The 27,334-nt window shown below is 35.6% G+C and overlaps 2 protein-coding genes across 10 annotated transcripts; one reads left to right on the top strand and one right to left on the bottom strand.

Annotated features, from left to right (window-relative positions):
• Positions 1 to 935: 935 nt before the first annotated feature.
• Positions 936 to 5,890, top strand: LOC113348489 (scarecrow-like transcription factor PAT1). 6 transcript variants are annotated; one of them, XM_026592281.1, is made up of 5 exons: positions 936 to 1,106; positions 1,943 to 2,052; positions 3,223 to 3,317; positions 3,447 to 5,162; positions 5,422 to 5,890. In XM_026592281.1, exon 4 carries the CDS (start codon positions 3,476 to 3,478, stop codon positions 5,129 to 5,131), a length of 1,656 nt encoding a protein of 551 aa, XP_026448066.1. In that variant the 5' UTR covers positions 936 to 1,106; positions 1,943 to 2,052; positions 3,223 to 3,317; positions 3,447 to 3,475; the 3' UTR covers positions 5,132 to 5,162; positions 5,422 to 5,890. The 6 variants fall into 6 exon arrangements, with proteins under 6 accessions (XP_026448066.1, XP_026448065.1, XP_026448063.1 ...); XM_026592280.1 differs by lacking the exon at positions 1,943 to 2,052; XM_026592278.1 differs by having other exon boundaries at positions 3,223 to 5,162.
• A 381-nt stretch (positions 5,891 to 6,271) lies between these two features.
• On the bottom strand, positions 6,272 to 11,160 carry LOC113348490 (zinc finger CCCH domain-containing protein 18-like). Of its 4 annotated transcripts, XM_026592282.1 has the most exons (8): positions 10,833 to 11,160; positions 9,219 to 10,159; positions 8,781 to 8,948; positions 8,517 to 8,699; positions 8,205 to 8,284; positions 7,931 to 8,098; positions 7,545 to 7,674; positions 6,272 to 6,832 (listed from the first exon to the last, which is right to left on the bottom strand). In XM_026592282.1, the coding sequence occupies exons 2-8, from the start codon at positions 10,139 to 10,141 to the stop codon at positions 6,760 to 6,762; spliced, it is 1,725 nt and encodes a 574-aa protein (XP_026448067.1). In that variant the 5' UTR covers positions 10,142 to 10,159; positions 10,833 to 11,160; the 3' UTR covers positions 6,272 to 6,759. The 4 variants fall into 4 exon arrangements, with proteins under 4 accessions (XP_026448067.1, XP_026448068.1, XP_026448069.1 ...); XM_026592283.1 differs by lacking the exon at positions 10,833 to 11,160 and having other exon boundaries at positions 6,272 to 6,829; positions 9,219 to 10,141; XM_026592284.1 differs by lacking the exon at positions 10,833 to 11,160 and having other exon boundaries at positions 7,545 to 7,665; positions 9,219 to 10,141.
• Between the last annotated feature and the right edge of the window lie 16,174 nt (positions 11,161 to 27,334).

Raw genomic sequence — 27,334 nt, 5'->3', positions numbered from 1 at the left:
TGAATTTTTCTATATACAAGTGCAAACTATGCCTTCTCCTAGGTGTTGTCAAGGTGTCAGAGATCTAAACAAATCAAAAATTCGAAACAAATCGTCTTTATAGAGGCAGACTAAATATGGATCAATGCCCTTCAACCATTAGATTTACACCTTATTTGTTTTTTCCTGATCATCTGAGTTGTCTGGGTCTGACTGATATCACCTGATTCATCTGGATCTGACTTAATATGTTTGTTTTTTTGAGTCAGATCTGACTTATCTAACTTAAAAATATGTGAATCAGTGGCTTGGTCCCATGAATCCGGGGCATTTTATTCTGACTCAAACGGGTCCAAATCACTAGTCTAATTCAAAATCTGAATTAGATCTGACTCAATATAAAAATTAAATATTATGACGTCTGACTCGAACCGAATAAGGGACCCGGTCAGATTTAGACACCGATTCAGCAAGAAAACAAACACATGAGGTTGGGCTCGTTTTAATGCTATCAACCGTGTTGGTCCCCTCTATTGGTTAAATAAAACAAATAAATAACGTATCCCAAAATTCCACTTTAGTTACTATCTAACTAGACAGTCATTCCAACTCGATATCTTCCTGGTTATCCACACTACACAGTAGTCTATATTGGTGGTTAGTTTTTTAATCGTTTTATAGGGTTGCTACCTTAACACTTCCTAGATGCTATTGGCCTATAGATACAATCTGTAACATAGTATTCCTATTTCTATGTGTGTTTTGATTGTGATAGACGCTTTAGTAGATTTTACCACTATTCCTTTTGAAAAGAGTTGGTAAGTTTGGAATTTTCTCACTAATTCCTATTTTGGTACCAAAGGAATATTAGCTTACGAGGGGTACTCTAGGTAATATAAACAAACACTAGGGATGTTAAACTTCTAATATTATTATACTTTATTCGAGACTTTGGAGTCTTCATTTATACATTTCTAGGATGATTCTCTTCTTCTTCTTCTCCTAGTGATGCTACTGCAGTAAGTAGTTGATCTTCTAAATCTCTTTTCAAGTTCTCCTCATCTTAAGTCTTTTTGTCTGAAGCTAAAAAGCAAAAACAAACACTTCTTCTAATAAAATTCTCAAAGGTATGTATGATGTTGAAGTTATCATATGACTTAGATTCTGTCTTCTGTTTTTTGGACTTTTCTTATCATTTTTTTTTCATTCTTGAGCTGAAAAGACAGGGTTTTGGTGATTTTGGTTTGGATTTTTGTTGCAATTTGAGGGTTCCGTTCCAGATTATCAGAAAATTTCATGCTTTGAAAAGTGGGTCGGTGAGGGATTTGTGAAAGATATAGTCTTTTGCATCTGAGGCGCAAATTCTGTTGATTTTGTCCTACTTTTTTTTGTCAAGACTTGGTAGTAATTGAGAGGGTTTTGTGGGATATGGGTATTTTGTTAGGTGTCATTTTTTCTGCTTCTAGGCGAATTATAAGAAAAAGAATTTGTATTGGTGAATTGAGTTTGATGAAGTTTTTATTTGTATTGAATTTGGAAATAGTGCCTTTAAAAGTAAGTGATCCTAGCATTGATAACATTTGTCTAGGTTGAAAATTATTGCTTGAGGTATGAACTGTTAGCCTAAAGGTGTTGAATCTTAAAGAGATTTACTTTAGAAACCCATTTACAAACGAGTTGTTCTGTTGATGTACATAGGAAACGTCTGTTCATGGTAAAATAAAACATCTATGGTTTAGGAAATTAGATTTCTGTGACCTAGCAAGGATTATTACTCTCTATTAACAGTTGAATGAAATTCGAAGTTTCCTTCAGTAAGATTAAGTTTGTGAGATGCTGTTGTTAGATATGCTTAATGGTTGGGTCATTGTGTTGTCAGGCAGAAAATTTGGCCTTCACTTTTAGCTGGTAATGAGTCTAATGATTTCCCTTTTTACTATTTAACATGACTACTCACTTCAAGTTGGAGTATCCGACTGTATCTGCTTGAGCATCGGCAAAGGGTTTAAGGGCAGTGTTGAATTTTCTGATCCACGTTTTACATTGACCAGTCCTATGTCTGATCAGAGGGAGGTGCGTGCTTGGACGGTTCTCTAGACTTGTAAGAACAATGACAGGGATAACTGTTTAACTTACCAACTATCAAAACACTGGAAAGAAACATAGTTTTCAATCTCATTCTACAGATAATGTTTAGTTCTAACAATTATCTTGTGTCATTATCTCTGGAAGTCTTGTTTAGACCTCACTATGTGGTTCAATGGTGGGTGATGTGATCAGGTGGGGTCCGGGTAATTAAACAGTCTTAAGAAAGATAATAGGGTCTACTTTACCAATGTTAAGTTGGGTCGACTAAACAACACTTAATGAGAGGGATCTTGTTTACATCTCATAGTTACACCTGTCGGCTGTCGCATGTGTACAACATATACATTGTTGTAAAGATTTATGAACTACTTCTGTTCTGGCATTATAATAGCAGTGTCATATTTTTTTTCAATGAGTTTGAATCTCTTCTTTGAGCAATCTTTGTTGCTCTAATTGATAAATCTTTAACTATAATTATTGTTATCCTGTTTTTCCCACTTTTTAATTTCTGTGGGAGGAGTTAGTGAACATTGTAGTTTCGTGTATAGTCTTCTAGGTCTCATTCATTGACCTGACTTAATGTAAGTCCATTTCTTAATCTGTTTGGTATGCCCCTGAAAGGTGTTTGGATGTCTTCTTGTGTCTAGAAGACACTTCTCGCAACAAGTTCAGTATAATCCACTGAATGCATAAGAAACATCGGTAGAATTGCTCGAGTTTCTGGCTTATATGTCGTAGATCGTTTTCGTTTCTTCCCGAATCTCTTTCTCCTTTAATGAGGTATTTCCTCATGCATGTTTTTTTTTTGTTAAGATACCCTACTTACAAAGCATGTTAGCACAATCGCCTGTAGTGGCTCTCTTCTGAATTACTCCGGAATTGTAATCAGATACTTTTGATTTAAGCTTTATTCGGATGGTTTTTGGTCTGGTGTAAAACCAGATGTCTTTCAGATCATGGTCAGTCAAAAGGGTCAATCCTCCCTTCTCTCTCGCTGATTATGCTCACTGTAGTTAGCAGATGCTTGATGTTTCCTGCGTCTCGTTTTCTTTGCTAGATTAAAAATGGCCTCTATATCACTAGTGCTACAGTTGTGTTATGTTTTTCTATTTTGGATCATTAAGGTCTCTTACCTTGCTTTCCTGTCTTTTGCAGATCGGGCGATATCACCTCATTGGACATTCTCTCTTTGAAGTGGACGAGGTTTAGGGGCTGGAATTTCTCTAAATTGGTGTCATTGAAATCAACTGGTTAGTGCGTCTCTCTATGATGTTTGAAGAATAGTCAGAAGATTGCATAAATTGTTAGTTCTTATTAGATGAGTTCTCAGCTAAGGTCCGAGACTAGTTTCTCAACAAAAGATTACCAATGTTACTCAGGCTCTCAGGTGACTGGATTAAGTCATTTAATGGGTTATTCTTCACTGCAAGCTGCTTCCCAGAAACATGGGGGTTTTGTTGGATCACAGAATACTTACGATCAAGAGTTGCAGTCTAATTATTTCCCGCAGAGTATGCGAACTCTAGATGAACGCCGTTTCACCGACGAAACCAGCCATGAAATGCACTATCCTGCTCAGACTTCTAGCGAACAGTACTGCACCTTAGAGTCATCTTCTGCAACTGGTGGTTATACGGTTTATAATACCCCATCCACTGTGAGTTTTTCACCGAATGGAAGCCCTATGTCACAGCAAGAATCTCATACATACCCACAGGAACCAAATCATTCTCCTTATGATGCTAATGGATCTCCTTTAAGTTTGTCCTGCATAACTGACAATGAGAATGATATGTGGAGCAAATTGAAAGAATTAGAAACTGCTATGTTGGGTCCAGATACAGATACTATGGACAGTCCTGATAGCGCATTTCAAGGTGGATTAAATTCAGACCAATCCGCATTTGATTGGAATGAAATGATGGAAATTATGAACCCTAAACGAGACCTGAAAGAAGTTCTCATTTCATGTGCAAAAGCTGTATCTGACGATGATCTTCCAAGGGCAAATCAGTTGATCGGTGATTTAAGGAATATGGTATCGGTCTCTGGAGAGCCAATCCAACGACTGGGAGCTTACATGTTAGAAGGGCTTGTGGCGAGGTTATCCTCCACAGGGCATGGTATCTACAAATCTCTGAAGTGCAAAGAACCGGCTAGTGCTGAACTTCTTTCTTACATGCATATCCTATATGAGGCCTGCCCATATTTCAAATTTGGATACATGTCGGCTAATGGTGCAATAGCAGAAGCTGTAAAAGATGAAAACCACATCCACATTATTGATTTTCAAATTGCTCAAGGCAGCCAGTGGATTACTCTAATGCAGGCTCTTGCATCTCGACCTGGTGGTCCCCCTCACATCCGAATTACAGGTATTGATGATTCAAATTCTGCATATGCTCGTGGTGGAGGACTTCAGATTGTGGGTCAGAGGTTATCAAGGCTTGCCGATTCTTGTAAAATTCCTTTTGAGTTTCACGCAGCGCCTGTGTCTGGTGTCGATATTGAATTCAGCAGTCTTGAGGTTCGACCTGGAGAGGCAATTGCTGTGAATTTTCCTTACGTGCTTCATCACATGCCTGATGAAAGTGTTAGTACTGAAAACCATCGTGATAGGTTAATAAGGCTGATTAAAAGTTTGTCGCCCAAAGTAGTTACTTTGGTTGAGCAAGAATCTAACACAAACACAGCTGCATTTTTGCCGCGTTTCCTTGAGACGTTGAATTATTATACAGCCATGTTTGAGTCAATAGATGCGACTCTTTCAAGAGATCACAAGGAGCGGATTAATGTTGAACAACACTGTTTAGCACGGGATGTAGTCAACATTATAGCATGCGAGGGGGCAGAAAGAGTTGAACGGCACGAGGTTCTTGGGAAGTGGAAATCACGGTTTAGAATGGCTGGGTTTACTCCATATCCTCTGAGTTCAGTGGTAAACTCTACAATCAAGACTCTGCTGGACAGCTACTGTGAGAAGTATAAACTTTACGAGGATGATGGAGCTCTTTATCTTGGTTGGATGGATAGAGATTTGGTTGTTTCATGTGCGTGGATATGAATTTAAAAAGAAACCCGAGCCTTCGAACAAGGTAAATACTTGTAATCTATATTAATGTTTCTGTTATTACAAGTTTCAGTCCTCGGCATATATATTGATCTAACCAGTAGCTGCTCTTTCCTCTTTTCAACTTTATCGTGTTTCATAAGCTTTTGTTGAGAAGTGAACCAGCGCGAGAAACCATTGTTTCATTTTACAACAATTCTGATGTTGAGTTATTATTTTCTTACTTTCTGCGCTACCGTAGTTTGAAATGTTTATCTGAAATTAGATGGGCTCAATCTTTTCAGGTATCATAGTTAGAGAATTTGACAAAGAAGCTAGGTTTTTCCGTAGACAGAAGTATCAACACTTTTTCTTTATAGTTACTGACACAGTGTATTAGTGCTTCGACCGAGCAGAAGAAATTGAAGTGAAGACAGAGTTATATTTTCAGCAACTCAGCAGTCCTACTATTGTCAGAGTTGGAGTCGGGCACCTTTTTGTAAGAAGAAGGTTATACTCGACTATTTGGAATACTGAGCAGTAAGCCTTAGCTGTGCTATTAGCATGTATGTATAATTATGTATGTAATAGTAGGGATGAAAGTAGAACAGGCCTTTAGTATATATTCTACTCTGAGACTGATGTATATCGATCGTGTTTAAACAAACTTTTAGGACACAACTGTCTGTTCTAAGAAAACATTCACAGAATCAGCAAATGTTGTTGTGCGTCTGCATCAATAATTTCATCTGTTTTTGTGTCTTTTTTCTTTAAGTATCCCAGTTTTTATACTAAAGAACAAAGACTGGCAATTCTTCAGCAATGCTTTACCATTATTATCTTTAAATCCTCACCACCAAATCTCGTTTTGTCTTCTCGAATCCATTGATTGAAAATGTTGAACTGGGTAGCTTTCTGCTCCTATTTATCATCAAAAACTCTTGTTCATCATGAACGCAGACCAACTCCATCACCATCTCTACAGTCAACAGAGTCCAAAATCCATGATTCATTTCAGAACCAGCAGAAAGTATAGATATTACTGTCAAAGCATATAGTAAAGCTCATTTCAGAACCAACAGAAAGAATAGATATTACTGTGAAAGCATATTAGTAAAGCATTGTGCGCGATCTACATAGCTGGGCCCAACAGCAAAAAATAACAAACAGTTTCATATTCACGACAACTTATTAAACTGCCAGTGCCCAGCAATTTATTTCCATCAGTTCCAGGGATGGCAGAGCTAAGACAAGGAACTTGTTTTCTTGTTTTCTCAACTCTGCACTTCCTTATTCTCTTTTCTTGTACTTGTTTTCTTCAACTAAGACAAACTATACATTACATTTCTGTTCTAGAATTTCCCACAGATTCCTAGCATTTGTAATCACAAATTGTTAGAAGAATAAGTGTGGAAACTTGTTACATATTTTGTATCTCTCTTTGCTACTTTCTTCACCCCAACAGGGAGAGAAGCCTTCATCTTATAATGAACCAATGGTGATAGTAAATCCTCTAATTTGTATAAACTCAGCTGCTGCCACTTGATTTGAGATAAATTCTTGTCTATCATACCAAGAAAAGTTTTTTCAATTCCAGTATGTCTATTCCTTCTTTCTTCCTTTTTCTTTATTAACATACTAATCTACATTACCGTCAGAATGCTGTTGGTTATTTGAGATGCAAATGGACTTTCAGGGAGATTTATCCCTTGGCTGCTGCATAAGATTAAAAACATCAAGGAAAAACCAGTATTAGAAAAACATGATCACTTGATTAAGTAAGAGACTTTATAGACTGTGTTAAACGTAGGTGCAAAGCCGCAATGACGTGATTGTGAGGATTTAATAAAGCACCTAAAACTGTAAAACAGAAAGGTAGTTGAATTTACGGCAAAGATCCAACATGGTGGGGTCTTTAAACCATAGAACAACAAAATCATAGTGAATTTGCTGAAATTCAATATCTGGATTATGCCAGTAAGTAACAAATCCTTGAAAGTTTGGCAAGGTGCAACTATATGAATTTTTAACATGGTGTAATTGTAAGAAGTTTGCTCAATTTTTGTGTGGATCAGGCAGAGTTGATTGTAATTTGCATTTCGCTACAAAGTTGCAGGCAAGAAGGCTGTGAGATTCATATCATCTAGAGCATGCACATTTTCACAGCCTTTTTACTTCTTATGAGCGTTCAAATGACAAATTACAATCTCCATGAATGACCCCGTACAAACTCAAGGCATTTTTCACATTCCAAGCAAGCATATAACACATTCCAAGCAAGCATATAATATCCTAACGAATTTTAGGCATGTTTTGCATTTGAGTCGAGCATATTTTCCAGGCTACCAGGTGCAGCCAAGAATGTCACACACCATGCTTCACGGACACTATAATGTATTTCAATAAGCAATAAGTTGCAAAGACTTACCCCTCCTGCTCACCATAATTAGAACTGCAATTCCCTGCTTTGTCATCAGGCACAGAACCACTGTTTAGCATATCAAGAAAATAACTGAAACGATCGGCTGTGGATGCGTACAGACTGTGATCTGCAAATGCTAGAATATAAGAGTAAGAAAAATGGAAGTGATTGGAAACTAGCTAGTTGCTCGCCATTCCATCCCGGGGGTCTAGGGCCAGTGGATGGTGGACACTGAGACCTCGAGCAGCTAGCTAGTAATTAGCTGTCAAGCATGGCTAAAAGGAAAAGTAAAAAGAAAAACTTTCAAAAGAAAAAAGTTATGGGATAGTTTATTTTACTTTAAATTGGATATTAGAATCTAACAGTGTTTTATGGAGGAAATTGGTAGGTACCTTCCGAGAGTCTAACGTCATCCATGAAACCGAGATAGGGTTGGTGTGCCAATGACTTGGTTGCTAAGTGCATCTCTGAGAGACGTCTTCTCTCGAGCTCGAGTAATTGTTCATGCTCTTCTATAAACTGCTTCTTAAGTAATCTAGAGGTATCATATACTCTAGACACTGAAGAACAAATAGCTATTATTAGAAAACCTTAAGTATCCTAAGGCTATGCTTCATACTCTGGGAAACCTGTCCTTGAATCAACTATTGTTTGAGTCTAACTCACCTGAGTAATCCTCGGGATCATGCACATCTAGAATGTGAGATGGATAGTACATTGAGTTGTCAATTTTCTCAGAATACTTCCTGTGACATTAAAATGTTTCTAAATCAAAACTCAAAACACAGTAACTGAAGAAAGCTAAACACGTAAATATAAAGCAATACTGAAAGCATAGCACTAATAAGATTAATGGCTTAGAATCTTCCACGTCACTGAGTGGATACAATACCTTTTAGTCTTATAGTCGCCACCAAGGAGCTTAAGAACTAACTTGGACACTAAAAATATAATTAGTTTGGATTTGCAGAAACATACCTGTCAGCTACAAGCCTAGACTTCTCTCGATATGGCTTGACAAGAACTCGAGCCCCACAAACAAAATGGGGATTACCCTGTGATAAAATAATCTTCACAGTCTCCTGATAGACAAAGGTAACAAAACCAAACATCCTTTTTTGCTGGCAAGGAATCCTTACATCTTGAACAGGTCCAAAGCCCCTAAATTTGAAAACACACAACATTAGAACTTAAAATGTTATCTTAAAGAAGCATATACATTTCCATGTTAAAAATCCGTACTTGAAGTAGTTGGAGACATCTTCTTCAGTAAACGTGCTATCGGCAGGAAAAGTCAGATAAATCTGTCGGGACCCAGCAGAAGTTCCACCTGAATCAGTCATCTCACCACGGTACTTCATGTAATTAGGAGCATCTTCAGCCAAAACCACCGAATGCTGTCCGTGAGGTCTGTTGTTCAATCAATGAAGTCCCACCATTACGTAAGTGTGTTCCAAAACTTATATACTCTTTTATCATCGAATTCTTTTGTAATTAAGATTCATTTCCGAGATACTAGGTACAATCTATCATAGATTAAATAGTCTTTACAAGAAGACAGCCATTAGATTGTCCAACAATGTGGTGTAAACAGTGTCAACATGGCACTTACCAAAAACTGATGGGCATGTCCCGTGTTTACGAAACTAATGAAGCTGCGAAAAAAAATAACACTCTAACCTGTCAATAAGCCGAATACTATTCTTCAACCGAGCAAGAAGCTTTGTAAGACTGTAACCAGCTTTCCCATGTCGCTGGCTTTCAGTTAGGTAACCCTCGGCTTGAAGAATCCTTCCATACTTTTCATAATACATCATAGGTAGTGAAGCAATTGATACCGGCAATCCTCTTCTTGATCTCAAAAGCTCTGTCAGTTCTAACTCCAACTTCTCAAGAGACCCAGGAGACATGACATTTTCTTCTCTAAGGAGTTCACCACCATTCAAGATATGAGAAAAGCTGTCCTGTAAGGGCTGGCCATGGAAGTACCTACAGCTGCTACCATGTTTACAAAAACCTTTGTTAAAATAATGACAGATTTTCAAAGGGAATTCTGGCAAACTTCCGGATCGCCGGCTAACTCGTGATTTCAGATTACCCAATGCAGATTCTTGGTAGTAATAGTCATGTCTATGCTCTAATCGATCATCTAAACTCAAGAACTGAGCTTGATTTGGGATATGGTAGTCATCAGCGACCAAGTCAGAACAATTCTGAGGATTGAAATCCATGTTGCGTATTGATTGTTGATCCACAATGACTTGTTGGTCCCAGTAGGAAGCTGCGGCTCGGAAAGCTGGCGGAGATGATAATGAACGCGATGAAGCAGGGGAGAAAGGGGTGAATAATGAAAAGTCTGAAACTGATTCAGAGCTCATGGTAGGTGAAATTTGAGGCGAAAGTTGTTTGGGCGATAATCGTAAGACATTTTTGGCTTTGGTAATTAAAGAGAGGATCAGATTGTCAGGACCAAATGCCAAACGAATCATTTCTCGGTCACTATGTTCTTGCACCAGAAGATATCCAATAATTTTTGAAGCATTTTCAGGCTCTAGTTTTTGAATCCTGTTAAAGACAATTATCATAGACTCCGAAAGATCCATTTCACAGCAAGTGTCTCTCTGAAACAACAAGTCACGGAAGTGAACAATCAAAAAAGAGAGTTTGGTACAAATATCAAACAAACAACAGATGACAGTCAAGGAACAATGCAGGAAACAGATTCTCCTGCAATATGATCCTCACTGAATTCCATTCATTTGTGTGAATTCAGAATCGAAATTATGCAACAAACTCAAGGATGACCACTAAAAATACTACTCTAGTATAGCAACACAACCACAGATGCAACATAGAAACATAGAAACATATGTATGACTCATAAATCAAAAGAAAATAACATAAGTTTTGAGCATTATCCTGAAAATCTGAAACAAAGTCAATATTCTAAACTCAGAAAATGCCCTTTGTCCCCCCTGAGGAAACTGTCAACCATATCTGAATGTGAACCACAAAACATTCTTTAACCCAGAAAATAATGTCATTTTTAACCATTCTCCACAAACTTACTTTCTACAATTTCAAATAACGATCGAGAAAAGAAGGTCAAAAAAAATAAAAAAATAACATTTTTATAAGCAAGAGAAGAAACCCATGTCCTTAAAAGCACATATCTTCAGAGAAACCATGCAAAAACTAGCTTACTGTAAATAATTTGAAGAACCGGGATATTGCAATATAATTTAAGCAAATTCACTAAAAATCTTGAAAGAAATTAATTATAACAATACATACCTATGAATGAATTGGCAAAGAGTATTCTTTCTTTATTTCTCCAATGAAACAAACCCTAGCTAAGGAGGAAGAAGAACCAACCAATCAACAGCTTCTTGTTGCAGTTCCATGCTATCCTCTTAGATTTTTTCTCCAAAAAAATGACAGACAGAAAGTGATTTCTTTAAAAGGCTCTATGTCTTTGAGTTCAATTCAAAATGTATAAGAAAAAAAAACTAGAAATTTTCTGTCCAGAAGTTAATTTAAGGAATCTAAACTCATTCTTATAGTTACTGTCAAGTTAGTCAGAAAAACAAACTTTTCAGTTTCTTAATTACAGACTGTACACTTTCAAGTCAGAAATTTTTGAGGAAATCTACTCTATTTTCGGTTTCTCTAATAATCATAAATCCATTATAATGACCGTAATACCCTTATAGTCATTGTCAATAAGTCAATGGGTCAACATTTAAGTGTCGGTCAAGGACACACTAGTGGCTAATATAAGATAAAATGGGGGTTGTCAAGATCGACATATTAGTATATTAACAAGACTTTAAGAGGAATTTAATGCAAAATAAGAGTTTATGGATGATGTGATTAATGAAAGGAAGGAAGGGTAGTTTTGGTATATAATTTTTGTGGTCATCCTTATCCATAGGAGATGATGACCAGACCAGATCAGTAGCCAAATTTAGGAGTAGGTGAAAAAACAAATGTTAAAGCAAGTGGGCACAGTACAAAAAGTACAGTAATTAAGAACTGTGGTGTTTTAATAATGGGCTTTTGACTGAAGACCTTCCATTAGACCCCCGCTCGGTTCAACTACGAAGAGAACTAGAAGGACAGATGTATTTGGCTTGGAAAAAAGGACCATAAGCTTGATATTGTATTGGCATTGCAATGTCCTGGCTTGGACAGTATTCTTTGCAAAAGAAAAAAAGTAATCACAATGGTTGATGCAAAAAAAAGGTCGGGCAACAATTAGGAAAAAAAAAAAGAAAAAAGAAAAGGAACTTAAAAAGATAAGTTCCGCATTATCCATTTTCATGAGTGTTCTGCCATTTAGCTTAGCTCTTGATTTCCTTTTTTTTTTTTTTGTGATGAAAGTGGTCTGTGGGTTTAACACAGACATAAGTTGAAATTGAACTATAACCTACAAGCTTTACAACACAGATTGACCTTCCATCAACCTCAGTGACAGACTCTAGCTCTCAAGTGTGTACGATCTCTTATGGTCCAAATTCTACCTGGACTAATTGATCCAACTTTAAATGTCTATAACCTAGTGATCACACAAAGGTGTATACTTGGTCCTCTTTATAAAACCAGCAGTTGACAGGTCTGGCGAGGCTTTGCAGATGGCACAAATTTTCTGCTCCATCAACCATCGCGTAATGCAACTCTATGGTATTCATGACCACAATCAAGTTTGGAGATCTTGTCCCACCTCTTATATTCAGTCTGCAAAAAAGAACAAAAGCAAACATTAAAATTCGATAAGCAATTATGATTCGAATTTCTGAACTTTGTTGAAATATGTAACGATATCTCGATATTTTACCAGACAAATGATGCAGACTTCCTCAATTATATCTTTGGATGTTGAAGATTCAAGCTGAACCCGTGTCTTCAAATTTCTTGAGATGGTTTCTTTTAATCGTTCAGCTTTTTCAAACCTGCCGTATTCCGCAAATTCTAATAGCTCCTGCAGCATGCAGTAGTAAACACTTGTTTCACTAGCTAAGATTGAAGAAAAATCACATATATAAAAGAGAGGTAAGAGCAATAAAAAAAGTAGCAAAAATATCTAATCCAAATAGATATTATCACCTCATATGTTAGGTTTCTGTTCATCCTGCGACTCATAAGGTCATCAAATGATTCCTGAACATCATATACATCTCTGAGTTAGTTTGAAGCTCAGAATCTCCAGAAAAGTAGAAAAAAGCAAAACAAACAAAAAGAGAGTGTACATTACATCGTCCGATGAGCTGCCTAGAGCACTTTCATCAACTCGGCTGGATTGCCAAATACTCTGCCTAGCTTCACTACTTGTCTCAAAATTTCTCAAAGAAGAACTAGGATCTACGGTTACATGATATCCAGTTATAGCTTCATATATTATTGTTAAAACATGATTGACATGTACAAGGTACTTTCTGTTCGGTCTTAGCATATGGAGAACTCGTTGACAATGTTTCGCATAGGGAAAAAATTTCAGCACCAGCACCACCATTACCATCACCCATATAAACAGGCAAAGGATGTGCTGCATTAAAACTAAGCCAACATTTAAAACATGAAGAAACATTCATTCTGATAGAACTAGTTTTCACCCGTGCGATGCACGGGTCTGTTTCTCGCCTATGAAATATAAGATTCATGTTGGGAGATTACTTCTTTTAGGTCTTCCTTCAAGGCTACTGCCGATATTGCAGTTCACAGTTTAGACTAATCATATAAAATAAACTAAAATACTTTCACGTCAGATTGAGATTGAAGGCAGAATGTACAATGGATAAATGATATGTTGCTAAAGCCAAAATTCAAAATTCTCAAAAGGTTAACAAATTTTTCATAAAGCTTCATGCAAACCTGGAATTGGGGTAATACTGATGCATGAAAGCCAATTTGGAGGGATTACGACAACTATGAGTGAAGGAACCAAAACATAAACCTTCGACAGAGATTTGTTTTTTTTATTCCCATGGATGCATTATTATGCTGATGCTAACACCACATTGAATTGGTATAACTAAATTGGGTTAGGATATATGTCTAAGCACATAGGCCTGTGGGGGCAGCAAAGACATATGAATACTAACTAAATTCAGTTGGTTTATTAAGCTTCATATTAATAAACTTCATATTCGTAAATCTGTAATATGTAGATAGACTCTGGATCTCCTATATGACTCTATGAAGATCTCCATTAGCTGCTAATACAACATTATGCGCATCAAAATTAACGCAAACTTGTTGTAAAGCTAGCCTCTCTTCTCATTCCATAGCTTGCAGCAAGCCTTCTGATTCAGCATGCTTCACATCTAAGTATTCATGCGTATAGATACATCGTCTCACTCTGTGTGATATTTTTTTATGGTGTAGCTACAGTAAGAGGCGTATCATCTCTGTATCGGGTCATCATTTGTTGAAGATGCTCAATGATAATGACATTATATTTACATACCCAAAAATTAACAGTACTTCACATAGCCACAAATTAACACGGGACCATTAATACTGAAATACAGATTGCATTGTTTCTCATTTATGGTTCCATTTTATACTCGATATATCCCTAGCCAGTAAATAAACATTACTAATTTCATCAAAAATAATGATAAGATAAAAATAAATATGTCTTTCATTTCAATGTATTTTCCAGATCGACAGATACCCAACCACGGTCGATGCGGATGACATGGTAGTATGGTACGAATATTAAAGATTATTAAATTGGATTATCTTCTACCAAGTGAGCACTTTCCTGCGAATGTTAATAGTATTTAGCTCTACGGTAACATACAGTTGATTAGGTTAAATAAAATCCATTTGGATGTAATTGGGAATCCTACGTGCGCCTTTAAATTTTTTTTGCCAGTTTAATATGCTAAGTGTGTTATATTTTCGGGATTTAATTTAATATGCTAAGTTAAGATGGAATCATTGGATAACAAAAGAAGAGAGATAACCTTAGTATCGAGTATTGTACAACATCCTCAAGGTGAGGTTGAGTTGAGAAGACCCGGCCAGAATCGCTTGTTTATAACTTTATATATCTTTTTTATACACTACATTCTTGCAAAGTATTGTTGACTCTTCATTTTTATAGCTGGGGTAATTTGCCAAGATATTGTCGGTAGGAACATTAAGGTAAATTACCAAACGTCTAGCATTCCCTCACGCTTGGCGCCAATGAGCTAAGAGACTGTTAGTAGGAACATTTACGCTTTTAGTATTCAGTGTCGGTTTAATGAGCATTTTATGTTCCTGAATCAGTATTTATATTTTTTTGTGTTCTTCTTTCTGTTACTGTTATTTGAAATATTAATGTGCAAGTTATTTGGAAATGCTAAACCATAAGTCCCTTAGATTTTTGTCCACCCGAAAATTCACACATCAAATTCGGTCTCGTCTCTGTTTTTGTCACATGCACACACAAACACATCCATTCAATTTCACTCCCTGTAAAAAATTTATATGATGTAAATTGGTAGCCATGCAATAAAAACAGGAAAAATGTGTAATATATTACTCATATCCCATTTCTCCGGGGATTGAACTCAAGATAATAGTTGTACTTGTAAAAGTTCAAATGCAACGCTGGAGGGCAGACCAATTTGAACCGGTGCATTATGACCACAACATCCTCTGTCTGGTTCACTGGCTCCGCATAAATGTAGTGAACAGATTAAAGTATATGGATGATTAACCAAAGATCTGAAGAATCTTATTATTACACCAAACTGCTATAAATGACCCAAAAAATACACTTGGATGGTTGCAAATTGAATTTGGTTTTGTTTAGAACTGTCAAGCAAAACTAAAAGAAACAATAAAATAAAATACAATTATAACCCTCCTTATATTCTAGAGATCAACTGTTATAAGAATATAAATTTACTATCATCATCAAAGCACGTAAAGTAAGTTTTAAATGTCAAAGAAAACTCAAACCCAGAATCCCATATGGTTACACCATATGTGGCTCAAGGAAAATACAACATAACTATAAGAGTAAGACACACAAACCCATTTCCATTATAACCAAGACATCTTGAAATTTAAAAAGTCATATCATCATTTTATATTAACAAAGATCTAGAGTATAATGAAATTGGTTCGTATAAAATAATCGGATACCGGCTAATCTTTAATTGTTTCTTTGGTGAACATTGGAACATTTAATTATATGAGTTAGTGTCCTTTGATCAATTCGTTTTGTCTATATGAGTTACAGTTACCACAATCAATATAGTACAGAAAGATCTTAATTTATGTCAAGAGCTTAGAACTTGAAATACAACACAAACTAATTTATAATATAAGCTTAAAACCTAAGCTAAATGGATTCTACAATCATTTAATTTGCAGTGTGAAACTAAAACGTCATTTAGAAAACATATATAATTGAATAGATAAAAATACTCCCAAAAGAATATTGGACAGTATTTATAGATGTGCCAGAAGCGAGATTGTGATGGCAATCGAAGATTCTGGATATTAATATGAACCTTTAGATCTTGCTATTAATCAGAAGCAGGTAACCTAAGAACCAGGACTATAAAAAAGAAAAACAAACAAAAAAGAAAAATTGAGAGAAACAAAACTGTCGAGACATCAAATGAGGCTCAAAACCACATATTGGTTATAAAAAAGGAAATGTAGATGGAATAAATATCAATTCAAACAAAAAATTTCTAACAATCTTTGGGATTTATGAGTCTAGACATTCAGAGTGAATATCAAATGAAGATGATTGCCTTTCACCCCATGGGTAATCTCAAGCTCAGTCTACAGGCATAACCAAATAACAGTCAACCCGCCGACTAATGCTATATGGATACAAATGAAAATATATATAAGAAAGACTGGATTATTATTAAGTGGTATTAACCGAACTGCTCCTTTGGCCTGATTGCTTATTCGGCCGCCCGTGAATCCCTGAACTGCAAATCAAACATCCAACCAAACAAATATAAGAGAACATATAATTGAAATGGATGATTCTTAATTTTTTGGAATCATCTATTTTAATCTATGAGTTCTATGACTAAGTATAAATATGAGGGCCAAAACTTATCTTAAAAAACCTCCAAAAAAACTTAAAGTTAGGGGTTTAAAAAAGGGGACTACAGGACTACCACCGGCTTTCTTCTCCGTAAAGGATATCGACAACATGTACTTGATGACTATTACTTCAACAACTACTTGTGAGATTGAGTCCCTTGTATTATACAAACGAAAACAAAATAGAGAAAATAAAAATCAAATAACAAAATTTGAGATGATATTGTTGATATTATTCTCTTGCCACAAATCAAAATAAATGATGTTATTCTCTTACCGAAGCTACAAACACAAAAAAATCAATGGTGCAAAAAAAATATAATAAAAATATAAAAACCAAAAAAAAATGATAATAATCATCTGCATTACTAAAAAACTGGTTTCATCTTTGTTTAAACATGGGTGAAACCAGTTTCAACACAATGCAGAACTTAATGAATCTTGTTTCATCTTAGTAAAATATCAACTGCATAAATATTTCCGACACGACATCTTAAATATCTGAATATCCAATTCCATTATTAATCAACATAGGATGCACCTGAGTATTGTTAATTGATATTCTTATTTCAACATATAATGCACCTGTACACATCAAGTAATGACACAAGATGCACCTGGATGCATATAGTGTTGCTACTATTTTTCTTAACAAACGATGTAACCAGGTGCATCCAATGACAACTCGTGATGTACCCAGGTGCATCCTGTGAAAATAGGATGAAACCACAAAATGAAACCAAATTACGCAAGGATACACACAATTACATCAAATTCTAGACCAAGATGTAAACAAATCCACAAATATAGTCATTGTATATACAGGTGTATCAAAAGAGACATAAAGCTTGACTAAAAGAAGATATCAGTGTGCAAAATCCTAATTTAAATTGAAACATAAATAATCAGATAGAAACTGAAATTTCAGCAAACCAAAGCAAAATAAACTGGGTTTCATGTATTTATGGTTCCAATTTAATTAATATTGTAAAATACGATGTACACAAGTGCTTAAAAAAGAGATTTAGGTTTAGGAAAATTATGATTTTTAGGATAATCAACCATCAATATATGTTCTTCATTGGTCATCTTGTGGAATTGATCGAAGAAGAAACCCTTCTACTAGTTTCCATGAAATTTGAGAAATCTTAATTAAATTAGGGCATTAGAAGAATAAATTGACTGTTTACGGCAGTGGCAGTGATATAGATCATTGTGTTACTGTGTTTATGGTAGTGGGGGTGATGATGTTGTCGATGATGTTTTTGGTGTCTCTGGTAATAGAGATGGTGGAGATTATGTTGTTGATGGAGGAGAAGGAAGAGACATTGTCGATTTCTTTTGGAAGAAAAACTGTTTTGGTAAGAGACATACAATACAAGGGTAAAGTTCCATGTTTGAAAGTTACATAATCCTCGTCCATTTAACCCAAACCAAGTTTTACTCGTCCGTCACGACCAGACTTGGAGGCTTTCTGGGTATTTAACCAATTTTCTCTAAATCCGACTACAAATATAAATACTGATTCATCTGAAAGAGTCAGAACAATAGAAATACAAAATTCTATTTTTATTTTACATAGGAAATCAACCCCAAATACTCGATTCAACATAAGTTAAATTTGATAATACATAGTCATACCAACCTGATAGATGTTCTTCATGACTGCTAAATACAAAATTCCTATTCCTTTCTTAACTGAGGATAGGAATTGAGGAGATGAGTATAAAAAGAATTGTGTTCCTTAACAAACTAAACACTGATGGTGAGATATCCACATAATTAGAAACTAGTTTGTTTTTTTTACGGAATCCATTAGCCCTAATTTGGAATTATGAAATCAGAAATGAAAATGGGGAAATTTGTTCGCTGGGTTATCGAAAAACACTATAATTTTGAAAGATTGAGCAACTATTAACAATTATATAGCTTAAAATACTTACTTGATCATTGTCTTCTCCTTTTTCATCATCTAATGGCTCATCCAACTCACCTAGTTCAACACAGTTTCGTAACTTTAATTGAAGAAGAAGAAGAAGAAGAAGAAAGTAACAATATGCTGCCTCTAGAAGGCATTAATTGTAGTAAGAGCAAGTCTTACGGTGGAATCCAACCTATTCCAAGTGTGGAAAATCCATGGAATGTCGAGTTTAATGGCTTCCAAGTTGAGGTCTTCCACAGAAAATCCAAGCAGGGTTCCATGATTTGGTGGAATGGTCCGTGGAATCCATGGAAACGCTAATAAGAATAGCGTAAAACGCTATTAAGAATAGAGCTTAGCTCCATTAAGAATAACGTTTTTTTTTATTCGTAGATTTAAACTCAGTTGTTGAGAATCCAACGGCTGAGAAAAAAGCTCTATTCTTAATAGCGTTTTTTTAGCGATATTAAGAATAACGTTTCTACTATTCCACCATTACACTTGCGCTTCCATCCACAGTTCCAAGTGCTGAGGTGGCGTGGAAGATGGAAGATGGATGGATTCTACCATAAGACTTGGTTTTATGATGCTATATATAATAATAGATGAACGGCTAAGTTTTATTATCACAATTATATCAATGGTTGAAGTTCCTTTTGAGCCCATTTCTGTTTGTCATACTCGATCTCCAGAGTTTGGCTATAAGGAGGAAGAAAATATCTCACGGGAGGAAACAACGTTTTATCCAATGGTCCACATCAGTTAATCCAAAAAAAAAACTTCTTCTTCCCTCCGTATAACAAATCTCCATGTTGGCCTTTTTGTGGAATTATCGGAGGTTTAGCCTTTGGGGAATAACCCAAGAATTCACGCACACTTCATTCATTTCTCATGGGTATATATCCTTGATCTCGTAATATATGGGCCTTTCCAAATGGCAGATAAAACAAACTTTTGGAGAAATTTGTCATTTCGAACAAATATTCTTGTATACAGTGATAAAGTCATTGGGTGATGACACCAATGATATGAGTTCGAAACTCGTCGGCATCAAATTCTTAACCGATCAGAAAAAGAAATTTGTCAATTAGTGCTCATCGGTTCCTCGGAAAAAAATTGTTGCATCAGTGACTTTAATGCAATCTTTTCTAGTAGAGGCAAAACATAAGAATTACACGTTTTTAACTCGATAATCAGTTCCTTTAATTTTTTATTGATCAAAATCATCTACTTGACTTGGGATTTAGTAGTCTTGCATGCTTATACATGGAATATTGGTCATGATCCTGACAAGCACATTTGTCAGAGGCTTGACACTTGACATAGAACTAGTATTTCATGAATGGTGTTTAACCTTTGTTCATGTTGATGTTTTGCACCTGCCACGGATTGTAAGTAAACATTGTTATACTCATCTCAGTATTTACCACTTCATTCCTAGAGTCAATCACCATTTTAAGTTTAGAGCTTTCTAGTGCAACCATCTTAAATTTCTTTCAACCTTTTCAGCTTTAGGTCTCAAAATTCCAATTCTAATCTCTAAAAACCTCTAGAAATCTTAGATTTTTTCCTTAGAATGCAGAGTAAGAAAGTCGGTTATGTTCGGATATTTTTTTTTTTCAAATCTTAAACTTGCTTTTAATCCCAAAGATCATCTAAATTTTCTTTCTGCGGGGATCTTATAGGGCGCAAGGAGAGAAAATAAATTGGAGAATGATTAGTGATAATGACACACATCAATTCCATCTTTCAGTATGTAATAGTATCAAATCAAGTAAGGTATGGATTTGTTCCAGAAATTAGTACATGGTTTTCCACAAAATGATCTCCAAGTAAACATGTTTTATTTATTTATGGATTTAATGACAAACACGTGCATTTCTCTCAAGCAGGCTTACGTGCTTTACTCGTATACGTGTATCTGGAAAGCAACGTATTTAGTGTCAGGATTCCCACATTAAGTAGAAACTCCTTGACTATTACCAACTATACGCGGTTTAGTGTGGCGAGTTTTGACTGAGACATCTGGTTCTACTTGGCGTCTACTCAATGAATCCAGCTTTAAGCCCATACAAGCCGCAGGTTATGTAGTATGAGTGGTCTTTGTATTTTGTGAAAAAGCGGAGGTCTAACAACCGCACCCAATATTTCGCTAAGCAATCTGTATGGACAACTCCAATATAATTACAAGTGAATCAACTAGACAATCAAACTCAATCAATGGAAATATATCCAAGATTTTGTATCTCGATTTCTCAATTCAATCTGCAATAAAAAAAAAATGGAATTTGCGAGCCCGATTGAATAAAAGAAATAACTTGGACGGTATCACAAACCAATATCCAAGTGTCAATCAATCCAATCAACAACCCAAAGGCCGGATTCAAGAACTGATTGAACTTAACGCACAACCTGTGATATTTCTATTATATAACAAAATATAATGCGGAAAAGAAATAACACAGACACCAGAAATTTTGTTAACGAGGAAACCGCAAATGCAGAAAAACCCCGGGACCTAGTCCAGATTTGAACTCCACACTGTATTAAGCCGCTACAGACACTATCCTACTCCAAGTTAATTTCAGACTGGAATGTAGTTGAGCCCTAATCAATCTCACATTGATCAAGGTACAGTCGCGTTCCTTACGCATCTATAGAACCACGTCGGATTATGTGCACTTGATTCCCTTAGATGATCCCACCCACAACCAAGAGTTGCTACGACCCAAAGTCGAAGACTCGATAAACCAATCTGTCTCACACAGAAAACTCTATAGAATAGATAAATCTGTCTCCCACGGATAAACCTATGAGTTTTGTTCCATCTTTTGATAAATAAAGATGAACATGAACCAATTGATATACCTGACTTATATTCCCGAATAACAGCCTAGAAATATCAATCACCTCACAATAATCTTAATCTTATGGTAGCGAAACAATATATTGTGGAATCATAAACGATGAGACGAAGATGTTTGTGACTACTTTTTATCTTGCTTATCGGATAATCAATCTCGAGCAAATCTTAGAGAAGATAGTACTCAATATGATATAACATGGCAAGATTAGAACACGCAATTACAGAGAAAATAGTTGGGTCTGGCTTCACAATCCCAATGAAGTCTTCAAGTCGTTAACCTACATGGTTTCGTGAAAAACCTAAGATTAAAGGAGAATCGACTCTAGTCGCAACTAGTATCACACATGAGATGTGGGGATTAGGTTTCCCAGTTGCTATAGTTCTCCTTTATATAGGCTTCAAAATCAGGGTCTGTAATCAATGCTACCTTGGTAACAAAGCATTCAATATTCACCGTTAGATGAAAACCTGATTAGAATCAAGATAATATCTTTCAACCGTTAGATCGAACTTAGCTTGTTACACACAAATGAAAAGCGACTTCATTTAGATATGAGTAATTGTACCTAAACGTGTGCACCTTGTTAGCTCAACAATAGTTAACCGAAGTTAGCCATATGAACACTTTCATATTAACCTTATTCATCTTAACCACAACTAGTTCAAATGACTCAAATGAAACTAGCTATAGAGTTGTTCAATTGTTTATATTCTCGTAGAAGTATATAAGATACAATTGAAGCAAAATATATTTTGATTCACTCGAATCAAGTCATGAACATTATAGCCACGGTTTGCAAAAGATTGCATTCCTTATTATATAAATGTATTAGTTCATGAACAGACCGATTCTAGAACTTAACCCACTCAAGTATGCAAACGGGTACGCATACTTAAGTATCCAGACTTGGACTGTGTCCGACAGTATGCGAACGGGTACGCATACTATCACACATCCAAAACAATAGTTGAATTAGTACGCGTACGGGTACACATACAAAAGTTCACGGACTTCAACTGAGTTCGCCAGTACGCGTATGAGTACGCATACCAAGGCTCCCGGACTTTACCTGACCTTCCCAGTACACATATGGGTATGCATACTATACCCTTCTTGGATCAACATTTATGCAAGTACGCATACTATGTCTACAATCCAACTATGGTGAGTGTTCTAAACTCTATTTCAATCACTGAAACTTTCTTAGTGGATGACAATAGTTTTTCACTAACTATTAGCATCAAAGCGATTTTCAAGTTATTGAAGTAATCAATACGAAACATTCTGAGTCTACATCAAATGACTGTATCACATAAATCATGTAAGATGCTACCAGGCGATTTTCATATGATCATCTTATGACTTTCTTCAAGAATATAAGATGAACTTGGTTAAAGCGAAATCTTACCAACACATATTTCGAGAAATATATAAGCGAGTTAAACTCAACCCGAAATATCAAATGTGCATAATCAAATATTATATAGTAATACGAATTTTGTCTCAAGAAGGGAGATAGAGTAGAAATAAATTTTCTGAGTGATAGATGAGTTTCAGTCTCCACATACCATTTGTTGATGAAGTTCCACAAGCTCTCCTTAGCAGTTCTTCGTCTTTAATCGAAGAACGCCGTGAAATCTAAAGCTCAACTACATAATCTATCCTAGTCTGAGACATTACTATAAGTAGACTAGAAATCAAGATTTATAGTATTGATTACTAAACCTGACAAACAAGATTGAGATAGCAACGCTTGCGAGTTCGACCGAGTAGTGCTCTAACAATCTCCCCCTTTGTCAATTTTAGTGAAAAAACTATCAATACATATATGGATTACAAAATAAATAAACTTTGTAGCTTCTCATCCAAATGCTTGATCTCCTTGGTTCTTCAACATTACTCGAAATATTCGTTACTTCCAAGTACTCCATGATTCTAAAGGTGTTCAACTCAGCATCATAGTTGTTGAAAATCCGTAGCTATAAAAATGAGAAAATAGTTGCTCTCAATCATTGTTATACAGTGGCATAGTATTATTACACAACATCAAAGTCCAATTGTATCACAACTTTGACAACAATACTATGGTGATATGTATCACTCCCCCTTAGTCAATACTTCATCTCACATGAAAACCACTCTCGCTTACATGATGATCCATAAACCATATGTATTTGTGCTGTGAACTACACATTAATTCTCCCCTTTTTTTTCAATAAAATTGGCAAAGGTACGAAAACTAGTGGGATCCTAATGAAATTTCCATATAGATACTTCATGACCAAAAGAGAACAACATATCTTTGTTTAGATGCAATCATATAGCCGAAACTAAATGCATTCATCAAGGAGTTTATAAAGATACAAGATAACTCCTACAATATTCCACAGCCGCACTCCCCACGAAGATTTGGCAAATAAAAACAAGTTCAATTAAGAACTCTCCTCCATAAAATGTCATTTCCGAAAGAACAACAAGAGCGAACTTACTTTCACAAGTAAAGAAGGATTTCTTTGGACATTAAAAAATCACGTGAAATATGAATTTGTATCCAAAATACTCAATTAAATTAACCACAAGAGAATTCATGATTAATTTAATAGTAAATGCTCACATAAGAGAACTTATGGAGCCACACAGAGTTTACACAAGGATATGGATAAGGAAAAGACCAATACTGCGGAATATTCAAAGATTCATTCTATTTTTCATCAATATTTGCATAGAGACGTAAAATAGACTTAATCTTTGTAGACAAAAGTTCATCCTATCTTCCATCAATATTTGCATAATGACATAATATGCTTAACTTTTTTTGTCAAAAGTTCGTTCTATCTTTTATCAATAAATACATATGATAGACTTAACTTTTGACCAAATATGGGACAATCATAGTTCACTTGCAAACACACATATCCCGTAACAAGTTACAATATATAAAACCACAAAGATTAATACTACAAAATCAATCTTTGCCCTTAGAAGGTAGAATCAATCTTTTTCGCACGGATTTACACCAAATAATGGCTACCAAAGGCATATAAAAAGATTTTTTTAACAAAGAAGAACATACAAAGTCATTAACGACCATGCACCATAGTTCACATAAGATGATTGTGAACATTCAAGAATCCCATAACAATGCGTACTACTGCCCATTTTTTAACTTACTTCTTTATGATTCACCAACAACATTCTTGTAAAAGCTACAAATGATCTTGGAAGAGTATTACTCCAAGAAACCAAGTTCCCAAGTCTAAGAGAAGTGGAACAAGTGCGATGAAACGGAGCACAACACTCAAAAACAAGAGACTGGACAAAGACCAACCTTAACTCATCCAAATTCAAGAATTCTCATCTCTATTTTGAATAGAATTCAAAAAGGAAAAGAATTCAAAAAAAATGAGGTCATCCCGAGTTCAGACGAAGAAGTTACGGCCAAAACAAGTTTCCCGAAAATCGACGTCTAAGGCCGGTATGCATACCGGTTTGCAAACGAAATTTCTTGACATGTGCAATATGGAAACGGGTTTGCATACATAAACCCCTGGATTTTGATTTTAAATTATGTTATGCATACCTGGTATGTGTACCATGAAGTCCAAACATCCCGAATTACTATTTTCAAACCTAAACATTTAAAACCTTAAACACAAATTAAGTTAGGTAGAAATGAACGATAACCAATGTATATGGATCATTATAAAAACACAAATATTGCTCAAGTTTATAGACATACCTTTTTAAAAGAATCCAGTCTAATTCTACATCCTTATCGAACATAATCTGTGTGCTCCAATTCCGTGCTTCCCTTACCGTATACATAGCAGGGCATTCCTTGGTGAAGATGCACTTATAAAACAATCAAGTTGTGTTGAGGTGAACAATGTCTTGTTCACCACAAATGACTTTTGGATTATCATGAAAGAGATCGCTTTTATAACCTTTCACATCCAAATCCGTTTTTCCAAAGAACTTTTTAAGTTCCAATATCATGGATACTGCCTTCTCCACAATCATGGAATTTTCTGGGAGGTTATTCCTTTTCACACTCAAAACATCATTGAATTTATTTGGTATCCACTTCTGAGTGAGTTTAGGAACAACCGGAACATTCTTCCCATTAGTCTCTTCTAGAATTCTCGGAAGAGAAATGGATTGACTATTATTTTGCAAGTTAGACTTTCTCCAATTGGGAGCATCGTATCTTGTCTTCGTCTTTACGAAGTTATATTTTTGATAACCATTATGATTGTGAAAAGGATTCGTATGACATTTATAGGTAAATCTACGTTTATCACAACACTGATTCGTTTGCCTAAAGGTTGGACAGTTACAACCTGTAACGTTAAGGGGATTAGTCTTAACATATGATCTTGGTTTCACAACTTTTTGTGATTCTCAAAAAAAAGAACATCATGAAGTTTCTCATTCCTTATACGGAAACGACATCTCCTTTCCAAGTGACCTTTACTTCCGCAATAGTGGCAAGCATAAGGAATATTCTTACCTCGATCCATGTGTGCTGACTTTGGAGGTTGATATACTTTGCTCTTTTGAACCTTAACTGTCAGTGAAGGTATTTAACTTTTTCCATCAGTGAAAACCTTTTGTTGAGAAGAATCACTAGCCTTGACAAATTTTACCTCTTTGCTAATACTTGGAAAATCTATTCCCATATATCCCAATCCTCGTGTATCACGATAATTTTTACTTGCTCCTAGCATAGTGGTTAATTTACTTGAATTAGTATTGAACCTTTTCAAGTCATATTCCAACATCTTGATTTTATCAAGAGCAGCAGCTAAATCAGCCTCAAGACGTTTTTCTCGAGCGAGAAAAACGTTTCTCTGTCATCAAAACTTGCTTGTTGAGAGCTAATCCTTGCTTTAGTTTCTGCAAGTTTCTCTTGAGTCAAGAAGTATTTTTGATAAACATTATCACATTCAAGTGACTTTCTACGCAGGTTTTTCTCGGAATCTTTCAGGACCGATACGCAAGAGCGATTCTAAGCATAAAGACCTCCGTAAATCCTTTTCAATTTCTTGTTTTGTCGATAGAGATAAGTCAGATAAGGTGTGACATGAGAAGTTGTAATCTTCTTAATTTTCAACGAATCCAAAAACTTAACATACTCTGAGACTTCCTCATCAACATCTCTATCAATATCTGAATCACCTTCATCAAAAAGTTCATCCAACTGTCTTCTAGGCGTGTTTCCCAATCAACAGTTTTTACATTCAGAGAATATTTCGATATTGACTTAGATGTGATAGTTCTCTCAGGTGAATTCAAGCTTTGAAAATTATCTGGTAATTTCTGACCTGGTACATTATTAGAGATAGACTTGTCAATAATAATCAGATTGCTACAAACACAGACTTATGAGGTCTTTAACGTGTTTGCCTGCTCTGATACCAATTGAAAAAACAGGGGTCTAACAACCACACCTAATATTTCGCTTAGAAATCTGTATGGACAACTCCAATATAATTCTAAGAGAATCAACTAGACAGTCAGACTCAATGAATGGAAATATATCCAAGAATTTGTATCTCGATTTGGCAATTCAATCCACAATCAAACTGCAAGCCCGATTGAATAAGATAAATAACTTGGACGGTATCACAAACCAATATCCAAGTGTCAATCAATCCAATCAACAACTTAAAGTCCGGATTCAAGAACTGATTGAACTTAACGCACAACCTGTGATATTTCTATTATATAACAAAATATAATGCGTAAAAGAATTAACATAGAAACCAAAAATTTTGTTAACGAGGAAACCGCAAATGCATAAAAACCCAGGGACCTAGTCCATATTTGAACACCACACTGTATTAAGCCGTTATAGACACTGGACTTCTCCGAGTTAACTTCAGACTGGAATGTAGTTGAGCCCTAATCAATCTCACACTGATCAAGGTACAGTCGCG

The sequence above is a fragment of the Papaver somniferum genome, chromosome 2 (assembly GCF_003573695.1).
Source record: "Papaver somniferum cultivar HN1 chromosome 2, ASM357369v1, whole genome shotgun sequence".
Lineage (NCBI taxonomy): Eukaryota > Viridiplantae > Streptophyta > Magnoliopsida > Ranunculales > Papaveraceae > Papaver > Papaver somniferum.
Note: the sequence above shows the minus strand (reverse complement) of the source record. Positions and strands in the feature narration are given on the sequence as shown.

Bases quoted from the DNA above. Each gene is read 5' to 3' on its own strand.
- LOC113348489 (XM_026592276.1), top strand. The intron at 3,318-3,446 runs GTTAGTGCGTCT...AATGTTACTCAG, and splicing joins GGTGTCATTGAAATCAACTG to GCTCTCAGGTGACTGGATTA.
- LOC113348490 (XM_026592282.1), bottom strand. From the start codon at position 10,141: ATGGATCTTTCGGAGTCTATGATAATTGTCTTTAACAGGATTCAAAAA. The intron at 8,700-8,780 runs GTACGGATTTTT...TTTCAAATTTAG, and splicing joins GATGTCTCCAACTACTTCAA to GGGCTTTGGACCTGTTCAAG. The intron at 6,833-7,544 runs GTAAGTCTTTGC...AATCTTATGCAG, and splicing joins AATTATGGTGAGCAGGAGGG to CAGCCAAGGGATAAATCTCC.